Here is a 14,154-nt window from a genome sequence, read left to right on the forward strand (position 1 = left end):
GGTATTGGAAATTACATAACTAGAAACAGAAATTAATAATATGGATAATTTTATCAAAATACTATTCATCCACAAGCTTTACGATTTGAGGAAATAACACAAATAAAACAAATTTAAAAGAAACATTGCTGCAATTTACATAGTAGTAGACTGAAAATTGTCCCTTTTTTTTCTTTGTTTGTTGTTGTTTGATAACTATTTCAGTTTTCATTTTGAATTTTGAATTTTGGTGAGTTTTCATAATTTGCCTTTATATTTTTTTTAGTTTAAAAAATAATAGAAAACTAAAACCAAAAAAAAATAAATATAGTTATCAAATGTGTCCTAGTTGTTGAGCCCTTGCATGACAGCGTAAGTTTAAACCTCGTCGGTGGCTAATCTAACAAAATTCATCGTTTGACAAAAAAAAAAAAATGTTCCAGTTGTTTACCATGCCATTTTATTTTCTAGTTTATTTAATGATATTTTGGCACACACACGTAATAAAAGGGTAAAATCTTTTAAAACGATGAAAATTGAATTATTCTTTGTGATTTAATATTTCAAAACAATATAATGCATCTATAAAAGAATGAAATGATGAATCTATCTAGACTACTCTTTTTCTTCTTATATTTTGTCCTAATTAAACAAACACCAAAAATAAATATACTTTAAAATGCTTTAAGTTACCCTAACACAGTACTAAACAGAAGCCTTGCAATCGTGTGTACTTCTTAATATCGCAATATTATATCACTAATAATCTTTAAACTGTCAAAAAAGTGTGATATACCAAAAGAGAGAACAAGAACATGTCAACAAAGTGTCTTAAAAAAGACTAAAAACGTAGCAAACATGTCTTTTTAAAATCACATTTTCCTTTTCTCCCTTGTTACTTTTTGAAGAACGACCCATTTCGAGGTCCAATACAAAAACGGTCCCCCCAAAATTCCATAAAGCATCTTTTTTACCCGGATGATCCGTATCCACTTTTGCAGCCCATCACCCCACTTTTATCTTTAACCCCTTACGATTGGGTTGGAGACTTTGGACTTTGGAGTCCTTGGACCAAAAAAAAGCATACCATGAACTTCAATTTCTTCTTCTTCTTCTTTTATTACTTCTACACACACAAAATACTGCACGTCCATATATATATATATATATATATATATATATTTTATTATTATTATTTTTTTTTATTATTGAAATTTTTTCCTTGTCACGTGCGACGACACGATAAGTGACAAAAGCTCGGAAGGGGCACAATGGTGACTTGTGTCGATCTAGGGTTAGGGTTTTTGCTACAAGACGAAAACCAAAACCAATACCATTTTACGAGTACGACAAAGATATTCCAAATTCTAATTCTATATTAATTTTCATCACCTTAACTCCTCTCCAGAGACACTTGAAATGGATCTCTGTCTCAATGTTCACACTCACATTGTGCGGGTTTAGAGAGTAAGATTTCTACTATTGTAGTCCGACGACCAAACTTTATACGTAGCTTGACTCGCTTAATCTATTATCATCCTTATTAAAAAAAAAAAAAGTGTTCACACTCGTTGAGTTTTTAAATCACCCCCAAAATTAATAAATTAACAGACATAGGGTCAGAGAAAATCGCCATACATGTAACCTGTGGCTGTGGAAATAATGATTTGGTCAAAGTTTTATGAAAGTCATAAAAAGGGAGTTTATTAGCAAATTAAAGAAAGTTATATTTATGTATGGAAACCAAAAACTACTGGTCAAGAAGTGAAAGATATGGGAAAGATCGAAAGAGAGAGAAAGAGTGATGTGAGCATGCAATAAATGAAAGGAGAAGAATTAGAGTTTTAAGGGGTTGGATCAGAGAAACTTAAAGTGGGAAAAGGCAAAGGTTTCTCGTCCAGAGAAGGAGAAGAAGAAGCAGAGAAGCATTGATAGAAACACGTCAAACCCTTATTTTTCAGTCAGTTTCTATTACATTTCGCTTTCATCGAAGACCCCACTCTTTTGTTGTTTTTGTCTCTCTTTATTTCTCATATTTTTTAAAACTACAACACGTTCTCGTGTATTTGTAAGAATGTATTTGTTTTTTTCCTGCGCGGAGTACTGACACAGTTTTCATAGAAAACGAGAAATAGAGATTGTAACCTTGATCAAACGACATGATGGCTTCCTCTATATTCAGTAAATCATAGTATATATATGCTTTTCTGCTTTCACCAAAATAGTCACGACTGATGAGATGATAATAAGAATAATTATTATTATTATGGTTTTGATCATCGTTTGTTTTTTAACAACGAATTGTCTTGCAGCTGCGTGTCAGCTGCTTTTTCATATTTAACTATTATTTTTACATCTCTATTTTTTTTTCTTCTCAATTTTCTCTTTATTTTTTTGTTATCAAACCGAGTATTTTCCAAAGTTTCTAATGTGATTCAGAGCATCCTATATAGTGCAGGATTTTTAAGCATTAATGATCAAGACGTAAACTAAAAACCCTATAACCCGCAATACAAGGTATGTACACCAGAGCATCCTAAAAATTTTCATTCCGATGTCACATACTCACACCTGTACGTATAAGCCATTAATGGGTCGACTGATCAGAGAAATTGAGCCCTAGAGCAAATTTTCAAAGAAACAGACCGTAAATTCTCAGCTTTCTTTCTCTCTCTTCCTCTCACAGAGGCATTAATGTAACTGAAACATTCAGGGATGACAACCAGAAACTGCAGAGTAGAAAGAAAGGAAAGAAAGACCCAACAATCGAGACCAACAATAAATTGCATCACTGAAGACATATAGATCAAACGACTAAACCAAAAACAAAAAAAACATGGCCATTTAATTTGAACTCAACTCAAAATTTAAGATATCCACTAAAGTTAATTATATATACAGAGAGATCAGAGTAGTAGTACTCGATCACAGACACCCACACGCACGCAAACACAGGACACTTTTGATCATCACTTCATCAGCAATATAGATCATCCTAAAACTCCATCTCATCTCAGCAGACCCAAAATGCAATCAAACGATAAAACTGAAAAATGTAAAGTAATAAAAATAAAACCTTTTAAAAAGCTCTAATGTGGGATTTGGTGACTAATGAGAGCTAGAACTAACATCTGGATGGAGGCATGAGGTGGAGTCCTAAATCATCCTTCTCCAAAATCAAACGAGCCTTGCTGGCCTCCATCATGTTGTTCCCATGGTGATTATTCGAGCCGTACTCCTCCGGGTGCAATCGTTTCTTCGAATGAAGCAGCGGCACCCCAAAAAGCTTAGTGTTCTTGCACCCATTGTTACCGCTCGGAGGCTGCTGGTGATGGTCTTCGAGAATAGTGACGGAGGAGCTCTTCGACGTGGTGTTGCTCATCGGACTGGAAGAGTTCATGATATGATGAGGGTTTTGTTTGGCATTAGGTGGAGGAGCAGCCGGATAGTACCCTAGAAGTTGGTTCAAATTACTATTAGGACCATTATGTTTAGGAGGCTGTGGGTTGCAGAGAAGCATGGAAGAAGGGTATGAGTTGCTCGGAGCCACCGGCTTGACATGGTTCTGAACAAAGTAGATGATGTCGTTGTAGAGTTTTCTCATATGTGCCAGCTCAGACATTAGCATGGTGTTGCTCCTCCGCAGCCTCTCGTTGTCCTCCGCCAAACCCGCCACCGTGGTATTATTATTGTTAATATTCATGAAATTATTGTTGTTAGAGTTAATGTTTGTGTTAATACCTCCCGTTGGGGATAAGAGAGGAGGGGAGTCCGAATCGCACCAGTTGGGCTGCTCGTCCGAGTCGGAGGGCGAGATGCTGCCGGGACTTGGGAAGGGGAAAAAGCCAGGATGGTGGTGGTGGCCGTTCATGCCGAGTTGGGAGTGGTGGTGGTGGTGGTGGCTGAGACCCACCTGATGTGGCTGAGCTGTTTTTCTCCGGTGGATCTCGCAAAGCAAATGCTTCTCTCCCTTTTTGAAGAACTCGTTCGCAAACTCCCATCTGTCCGGTACAATCTTCCTAAAACCCTAGAAAATATCCCAAAAACGAACTAAATAAACCCCACAAACAAAAAAGCAGATAGATATAAACAAATTCGTAAGATTACTATTATGTGAAGAGATTTTATGAGATGAGATGATTACATAGGTGTTGAGCTGGCGGACGAAGCTTGAGAAGTTGTTGTGCTTGAAGTAGTTGGGGAGGAGGTCGCGGGCGAACTCGGGAGGGCGCCAGACGACGAAGGTGGTGTCGTCGTCGCCCCACGAGACGATGTGGTCGGTGGCGGGGTCGTCGACGAGCTGGTAGGTTTTGGTCAGGAACGGCGCCGGGACCGACTTGTGGGAGTCCAGAGAGAGCAGTATGCCCTCGCAGTTGTCTATCATCAACGCCATTGAAAAAGCTTTCAGAACTTTAGAGAGATAAGGAAAGAGGAGAGAAGATCTGATGAGGAAATGAAGACACAGAGAGAGAGAGAGAGAGAGAGAGAGAAAGGGGGGGGGGGGGGGAGAGAGGGAATGAATGTTTGTTGTGAGTGTTTGTGAGAAGCTTGGGGGGATAAAAATGTTGGAGAAAAGGGGATGGTTGTGGTGGTACTAGTAGTAGTAGTAGTAATACTGTGTTTATTTTGCTTTTCGTTTTTTTGTTTTTTCCTTTTCTTTTGTTTATAATATTTATTGGAAAATAATAATAATTTAGAAATGATATGTGTGATATTATAAAACTTTGAGTGCTAATGGAAAGGGATCCTCTCCTTATCTTTTCCTCATAATCCACCAAATCAGAGGATTTGTGTTGTTGAAATTTGATCCAACGACTAAAGTTATTATAACTTTTATAATAGGTCTCTGTTTGTAGCCGTTGGATCAAATTTTAACGGTACAGAGCTTAATTTGGTGGATTAAAAGTAAGAGATCCGGAGAGGATCCCATTCCTTGATAGTATACTTACTTTTTTAGATTACATTTGTAAATTATGTGATGTGTTACTAATAAAAATTAATCACGGTACAGAGCTTAATCACGTTAATCAATACTTAAATAATAATTCAATCATCAACAAATACGTGATATAGTTTATAAAATATATTTTAAATATAAGGGCTTTTAGATTTTAGGGCTTCAATAAGATTGTTTTAGATTCTAACCTGAATGATTTTCAAAATCTAATATAAGTCTTTATTTTAAAACTTACCATATGAGTAATTATAGCACATCTATTATTTATGTTACCATTCAAAATTCTTTACCCATACATAATAAATGTATTTTATTTGTGCTCCAATCATATTAATAGATACAAATTTAATAAAAATTCAAATTCTTATTATTAAAAAAATTCAAAAACAAAACAAAAACAAATTGTACATAACTTTCGGTACCTTATTTGATTTATAGGCACGGAAGTATCGGTACATAAGTTTCGGTACGAATGTATCAGTACATAACTTTAGGTACCTTATTTTACTCTAGGTATAGAAGTATCGGTACGTAGGTTTCGGTACAAATGTATTAGTACATAACTTTCGGTACAAATGTATCGATACGTAACTATAGTATCTAAACATACATATGTGCGTAATATGCATATACATAAATATGGAGAAATTTACACACAATGAAAAATATATGATAAATAACATTTTTATTATTTATGGGAAATCAATGTATAACCTACAAACAAAAAACTCAATAATTATCATAACCTATTTAATATTAAAAAATTACAATTAAATGCCAAGGATTAGAATTAGTTTTTAATCTTAGACAAGAGACAAGGATTAAAATAAAATTTTCTGTTAAATATATAATCTCTCTAAAATTACTGTAAAATTTTTGCTTCCCTCCTCGGTTATGTTATGTGTGGGAGAGAATATGTGTCTGTCTGACTAGGACTGTGAAATAAGGGCCTTTCAAGACAAACCCGTGACCCTCTTCCTTCTCTCTCCTCTCTCTCTCTCTCTCTCTCTAACTCTTTCCTTCTCTCTCATACACTGGCTTTGTACTGACTCTCTCATACACTGGCTTTGTACTGACAATCGATCCCGCGCACACCCATTTAAAATTACGCACAGGGAGGAGGAAGATGGTGCAGGAGTACTACTGTACCCCTTGTCTTTGTTAAATGACAATACTACCCCTCTCCCTCCCCAACATCCTTTGAATGGTCTCATTGGTTACTAGTTTTTAATTAGTTAGTAAGCTATAAGCTGTAGAGGCATTTCCATATATATATATATATATATATATCAATGCGCTTTTGCTTTTGTTAGGCCTCAGCTTGTGTAGTGCCTCCTAAGGTAGTTCTGATGATTCTGCTTCTTCTGCTCATTCTGCTAGTTTCTGCAATCTGCAAATCTGCTTTGGTGTTAGTGGTAGTACCATATCATTTAATTCAACCCTAAGATGCATAGCATTGCTTGCATGTATGTATGCCCAGATCATGTCTAGTCATATATATTCAAACAGTTCTCAGATTAATTTTGACATTGGACTTGCATTGTCTAATACAAGTGAGATAGTTAATGTTCGGTTTTCTCTAACGCGCATAGTATAAAAAGGATAAACTTGACTAGATGTGGAGCAATCAATCGACAGACAGGATGCAGTTAATATACTGATTGCTTACAAAATTTGTCCAACATTGTAGAACTTCTACTTTAATATGACCAAAAATCGTCGATAGGTACAATACAACTAATAATTGATTGACAAAATACAATTGATCAATTGATACATGCCAAGCCATTGACACAGTACAACTAGTCAGTTTGCTACTCACCTTCCACAACTATTCCGCAATATTTTTCTTGGGTTGAAGAATTTTTACTAATATTGTAACCTAAAAATTGTTAAACTTGCAATATGTTTTAGTAATGCGAAAACCCTAGCTAGCTAGAACGATTGATTCCCTCATGATATACAAATCCAATGCATTAAAATACACTCGGGAATAAGCATAATTACTCGTAAATAGCATGATCAATGAGGTATGTTGGTCCTCCACTAATAATCTATTAGAGAAAAAATTACAAAATACAATGAATATTGCATGGTTATTTGAAGAGGGAGAATCTTGGAGGAGAAGCCTAGAAGGGTATGTTGGTCAAGGAAAATATTAAATTATTGGTCATAGGGTAATGTAAATGTTAAACAAAAGATAAAAGAAAGGAAGGAAAGGAAAGTTCACGTCAAACGAGTGTCCTCTTTTTCAATTTGTAAGTTTCCTTTTGTTGTTTAATAAGAAGCACCAAACCAAACCAAACAGAGTCTCCAATTTCGAATCCCCATCATTTCTACTCTCTCTCTCTCTCTCTCTCTCTCTCTCTCTCTCTCTCTCTCTCTCTCTATTAGGGTAGTAGGGGTGTGATATCTACACGTTCCTTTTTACTTCCCATATACCTTTTTAATTTTTAGCAATCGGATCAGATGAAATGAAGAAGATCAACGGACTGAAATTAACAAAAGATGTGTGAGAAGTAAAAAGAAGTGTGTGGATAGCATACCCCTTTCTATTACTCGTGCCCTTTTTTTTCTCTCTCTAGTAGATATATATATATATAAGAATAATGTTAAAGAGATTAAATTTATAAATTAAATAATGTGTCATCAATAGGAATAAGCATGTTTATCACATTTAAGTAATCAACCAATCATCAACTTACACGTCCTTTAGTTTTCAAAATTGTCTATTCTAATTTGGTCTCTCTAACATTAACCTATATATAAGGTAAAGGATACATCGAACAACGTGATGGGATTTAAAGCCTGTTTCTTCATGACGACATTTTCTTCCTCTTCCCTTCCTTCTATGTCTATTGCTTAACCTTCTCTTCCATTTGCTTCTCTCTCTCTCTCTCTCTCTCTCTCTCTCTCTCTCTCTCTCTCTCTCTCTCTCTCTCTCCCGCTCTGGCCACTACGACCTTTTACTCACTAACTTACAAGCTTAATCTTCTCTCTCTCTCTCTCTCTCTCTCTCTCTCTCTCTCTCTCTCTCTCTCTCTCTCTCTCTCTGGCCACTACGACCTTTTACTCACTAACTTACAATACCTCTCTCTCTCTCTCTCTCTCTCTCTCTCTCTCTCTCTCTCTCTCTCTAGCCCTGCCAACCAGCTGCTTTTGACATCCACCATCGGTTGGCTTGGCTTCTTTGTTGACGTGTCCAGGTGATTGAATTATTGGCCCCAAAAGTTTACGTGAATAAACTCAAAAAAACAAAAATTATATTACAGCTTTTTCCTCCTCTCTCTTTTGTAATGCCCAAGAAATATTCTTTTCTTTTTACTCTCTCTATCTCGCTGACTCTCTGTGAAAAGAGAGTAGGAAGAGGCATATATGTGTTTCGTTTTTCTTTTTACATCCCATTGAGATTCAATACTAATGACATCTTCCATAATACAAAGTGATTCACTTTTCACCTTACAAATACAAAATAAGAGGTGAAAATCATAAACTAAAAACTAACAATTAATGAAATGTTGAATGTGTGGAGGGAGACTAAAAACTTGTTATCGATACTATTCTTAATTAATGTTTTTTTTCTTTGAAGATTTAATTGATTATTGAAGATATTCGTCACTTGGCCGGTTTCTTTAACTCAACTTTAGAGACATTTGTTCATGAAGCAGATGAACTGTTATTAGACATTCAGTCAGCGGAACTTACTTCTGGAATCACATTATTCCTACTGTTGTGCTCGACATGTTTTTATTTTTAATTTCACAAGTGTGGTTATGGTTTGTAAATGTGTATGTGTGTGTGTGTGAGTGTGTATATTTTTTTTCCCTTTTTGTATAAAAAAAAAATATTTATGAATGCTCCCATTTTATTTTTTAAAATTTTGCGTAGTACCTAGAAGTGTCACAATGTAATGTGACCATTGGAAGAAGGTATAGCTTGAGATAGATTGCATGAAAGTCATTGTAATAAGTGGCCACTAAGGAATCCTATTATATAAAAGTAAGGAATGGATTTTATTTTGTGATGATAAGTGAAAGACTGACTGCAAGGAGTAGAGAGGGGTAGGGATTGTAGGGACACAATCAGGCCTTCCAGGTGCAAAGTGAAAACAATAGGAAAATGATGGCTAATTATTTCACAGAGATACTCAACTGATTATTTTGATCATGCCTATGATTCTCATTATTTGGAAAACAAAGTTAAACTCATCAAACCGTCCCGGTTCAGTTCCCCACTTATAATTTCTCACTTTTACATTTTTTCGGCGCTTTCCTCATTTGAAATTCACACAACAAAAGATTATTAGAAAACTCCTCGTGAGTGAGAATAATATTTAGACACATAAGACGCATTACGTTGCAAACACTTTAGAATAGAGTCCGACTGTACATTGTATTTTCTTACATTTATCAAAGAGTATGTCCGCAATATTGCGAGCTACATACATGTATAATTAACATTACTCTATGTATCAATATTTAAAACGAAGTAAATTTTCGATGAAATGGTGATATGCATGTTATTTCTAGTAAAAAAAAATTGCGTGCTGGGCGCGCTATTCTTACGGACCCTCCAAATATTATTTCCTAGATCCACCACTGGATCCAAGGATCATAGGGCTGTTAATCATGCTCTGATCACACGGTGATGGTTCATCCACCAAACTAGGGTTGTCTCCTTAGAAATCAAGGATACAGAGGTACAACGTATATATAGAAGAGATCATGTTCAAGTAAGGTCGTATTTTTAATGTACCTGAAGCAAGGGAAGTCATACATGCTACTCTCTCTCTCTCTCTCTCTCTCTCTCTCTCTCTCTCTCTCTCTCTCTCTCTCTCTCTCTCTCTCTCTCTATGGTTATGTGGTAATCTCTCTTTTTTGCAAGAATGGCAAATACCCATTAGAATTGAAAAAATACAAAGAACTTTCATTTTATTAACTAAATTTTCAAATATCAAACATGAAAATACAAGAACCGGCAAGTGCATGCCCATCACCAGTAAATACACACACACACACACACACATATATATGTCTTTAAAAATATCCTATATTAGTATGTATTAAGGTAAATATTTGCATGTGGTGTACTGGCACACACACTGTAGAAGTTACTTATATATAAGCTTTTTTATTTTAAGAAAAAAAATAAAGGAACTAATATTAGAAAATAAGATGAAACAATGTCAGCTTCAAGTCCCGATATTCAATTAAAATGGGAAATGGGGTTTTTCTCTAGCATGAGATCGAAGAACTTCTAATACTCTCTTGGCCCTTCTCCCTCTCTCTCTCTCTCCTTCGTTTCTTAATTCCCAGGTCATCAGCCCTCACACACATCTTAAACCTGCCGCACTCTTCTGTGCAGTTTCTGCAGCGTTTCAGCGGCTGACATGGAGACAGTAGTCCTTTTTATTTTGAAGGTTCTGTGTAGGTATCCCATTCTCGTGATTCTTGTTTTGTTTGTTTCCCTTGCATATATATATATATATATATATATATATAAATTTATTACCAGCACCCTTTTCCCATGTTCATGTTACATACACATTTTTGGGAATATTACCCAGGTACACATTACCCACACCTAGCTAGCTTACACCACCAACCCATCTACGCATCTACACTTTATTGTTAATTAATTTTTACAAACTAAATTAACCCCATTACTCCATCTATACCTTTTTATACATTTCATGCAATTAAAACACATCAAAAGTTACATATTTCATGCGATACATAACTGTTTTTGAGACGTACATCTTAATCAGTTGGCACGCGAATAACATGAAAGTCTTAGTGAAGTTTTTCTCAGCACTATGGTGGACCTATACTTAATCTATCCATGATTTGTTGATTGAGTTAAATTAACTCCATTAATCCATCTACCTTTCTACACATTTGTTAAGTTAAAACACATTATGTATGTATTTGTTTATACAATACATAACGATGTGTGATTGAAACGTTACTCAGCTTAGCATGTGACATGGGAAGTCCCTAATGAAGTGTTTCGCTCGACATTATGGAGGACCTATACGAATCCCTATTAATCCAAGCATGATTTGTTGATTGAGTAATTAACTGAGCTAGCTAAATGTAAAATTATGAAGCAATTTTTACCATTGTTTGAATAATATAAGACATATGAAACAAGGGTTAGATGGGTCCACAGAGTATGGAAATCTAGAAAAACAAAGCCTGATTTTTTTTCACAAGTTGTCAGCAATTCAGACATGATCCTATACCGAGCCCACCACCACCATCACTACCAAAATCACACCCAACACAACACACATGCACTGCTGCTGCTGCTACTACTACCCATCTCTCTCCTCCTCTCTCTCTCTCTCTCTCTCTCTCTAGCTATGTGCTGAAGAGCAAGAAGATTCTATTCTAATTTCTAAAACGCAGTGAAAGTGAAACCAAACCCCACCTCCTCTCACATGACCACCGCCGATACCATACAAAAAAAGGAACTATATTTATTCATTTGTACTTAAAAACAAGGATTTTTCTGCTTAATGAGCCTTATTATATTATCCGGTACGAGAATTTCAAGGAGAGACAACTTAAAACACAGAGCGAATACGGATAAACCCTGCATATATTAAATGTGAATAGTACTTTAAATTTTATATTATCAGAGAAAGTGAGAAACTACTCTAACTCTTTCTCCTTCTTTCTACTAAATTGGAAAAAAGAATCAAAATCTGTATTCTATACGACAAAGCTACAAGGTTCTTTCTTCTGTCTCTTCTCTTCTCGCGCTCTCTTTTGTCGTTTTTACTGGCATCTTCCTCCTCTTACACAGTAAAACCTTATTATATATCCAGCTAACTTTATTTTTATGAAAATTAGGGTGTTTTTTAAATATTAGGGTTTTCTTTTCTTTAATATAGGGTTCTTATGGCATGGATTGAATTGGGTCAAAGTGCTATAGGTTTCGAATCCTGCAGGTGCTGGGGGGCTATATCATGTGTATATTTATCTAATAAAAGACAGAAACAAACATAAAGGTCACGAGGGGATAATAGATGCCACGAGCAAATGGGCATGCGTTTTTCAGATCATCAAGGATCCGACAAGATATACCAGTTTGTTGCTTCTTAGACCCAGATTTTTGTCCGGTGGTATGATATTGACTTTCTATCCTATCTTTGAATCTGGGCTTCCTGGGCTTCTTGTTCTGTATCGATCACATACTTTTATCTTCAGTCAACAGGAAGCAACCTGCTTCCATAAATGCATGCAGAAAATGTGAAAAGTCTCATCTAATTTGTGAATGATTATTGAACTCTGTAAGTTAATTTAAATATATTGAAGCAATAATTTACTACTGAGAGGTGAAATTCTCAAGTTGTGAAAAATTACTGCATTATTCTAAATTTTTCTTTAATATTGTTGCACTAAGGATGAAACCCTAGTGATAGAGCAATAATAATCGTTCTTATCCTTTTCTTTAAGGTATACCCTTTATAGTTTCCTAAAGCTTGTTGCCGCTTTAGGTGGTACTGACTTTATTTGGTAAAGGAATCTCATGATTTCATCGTCACATTCATTTGGTTTGATTTGAATACTGTATTCCTTGCATCAATACGTACTTTTATCTTCAATTATATATGACATCATTGATAAGCAAGTCCTAATTAATCACGTAGAACTTGCTAATCAATACGTACTTTTATCCTTTTTCTACCTGCTGCTTATTTTGAATGATAATAATCAAAGTAGAAGTAAGAGTTAATGTCTTCTCCATTCTTAACTTGTGTATGAGAAAGTCATATCAAATGGATCCCAAATGAAATAACAAATTAAGGAATATTCTTCCTTATATGGATATCATAATGTGAGACATGCAAAAATATCTTATAAAAATAATACGTAGAAGTTTTATGCGCAAAATGAAGAAAGTTTGTACGCACATGTCAGATTGTGATCGTCTGCAAAGAGAAATGACTCATTACATATGAGAAGCTAAATATTTTTGTTTGATTTCATCTTTCTAAAATGGTTCTTAATTAATTAATATGAAATAATTGGGTACTAAGTATAAGAAATTCACACTTTTGAACAACAATGTAGATTTAGTCTCCATGCAAAAGTTTGAACGATTGTTCAAAAAGATGTTAAAAGGAGTTTCTCTTAGACTAGGAAAAATCTATTTTCAAACCAAAAGGTCCAAAGGGATCCCAAATAATTTTAAAAAAAATGTCGACTTGCATGGCCTTCATTTTCTTTTTCAACGAATAAAAAAGCCAATTTTAGCTCACTTTATAATTACATTAAAAGGAGAGAAACAAGAGTTGTCTTTCCTCCACTATCTTTCTCCCCTCCTTTCCTTTCTTCTTTTATCTCTTTTTCCTTTTCTTCCTTTCGTTCTTTCCTTTGTTAAAGACGTTCATTCATCTTCTACGTTAAAAATCGATCCTTCTATAAACGTGTGAGAGGAACTTTATGAAATAGTCATACACAAAAGAAAGAAGAGTACTTGAAAGTATATTCTACAACATATATATGTATTAAAACTTGATTAATTAATTAAAAACTTGCTCACCAAGTTAATCACAATAATATTATTGATGATCACGATGGTCTACATGCATGATATGATATATATTGGGGCCAAAGATTCCACTAATGCCATACTTTTTAATCGGTGCTATTTTGAAAACCATGGCCGACCATGGGACCTGGGATCCGAAATTAAATAAGTTATAGTACAATCTAAATCTATGCATGACCTAAACATGATTAATCAAAAAAGTTTGAGTCACCGAATGTCAAAAAAGAAAAGAAAAAAACAAGACATGCAAATAAGAAGGGGATTGGAATGGTGGTTTTGAAGAATTAGAAGAATTAAGGGGGAACATAGATGCTGTTGGATCACATGCACATCACATTCCTTTTTCTTCTTCTCTCTGTTCTCTTCTTTTTATACTATGGCTGATGAAACGTTCACAAAAGAAAAGGTTGTTTGAAAAATTAGGGTCCCAGCAGGACTCAAGGCTGCTGCTGCTGCAAACGAAAATTTTGCTAATACTATCAGCTACTTCTTCCTCAATCCAAGGGATTCCGTGAGATGATGATATTAAGCTGATCTGGGACCCCCCATCATCCTCACCATCATTTCATGCATATACAGGGAAGACCCACCTCTCTCACAGTCTCACGTCCATTTTACTTGCACAAAGCAAAGTGCTTAAAGTGGCATTTTTTTCT

The 14,154-nt window shown here is 35.1% G+C and overlaps 1 protein-coding gene across 1 annotated transcript; it reads right to left on the reverse strand.

The window, feature by feature from the left end:
- Window positions 1-2,822: 2,822 nt before the first annotated feature.
- LOC126602109 (heat stress transcription factor B-4-like) lies at window positions 2,823-4,554 on the reverse strand. Its single transcript, XM_050268933.1, has 2 exons — window positions 4,124-4,554; window positions 2,823-4,006 (listed from the first exon to the last, which is right to left on the reverse strand). Exons 1-2 carry the CDS (start codon window positions 4,370-4,372, stop codon window positions 3,104-3,106), a joined length of 1,152 nt encoding a protein of 383 aa, XP_050124890.1. The 5' UTR covers window positions 4,373-4,554; the 3' UTR covers window positions 2,823-3,103.
- Between the last annotated feature and the right edge of the window lie 9,600 nt (window positions 4,555-14,154).

The sequence above is a fragment of the Malus sylvestris genome, chromosome 15 (genome assembly GCF_916048215.2).
Source record: "Malus sylvestris chromosome 15, drMalSylv7.2, whole genome shotgun sequence".
In the NCBI taxonomy this organism is placed as follows: Eukaryota; Viridiplantae; Streptophyta; class Magnoliopsida; order Rosales; family Rosaceae; genus Malus; species Malus sylvestris.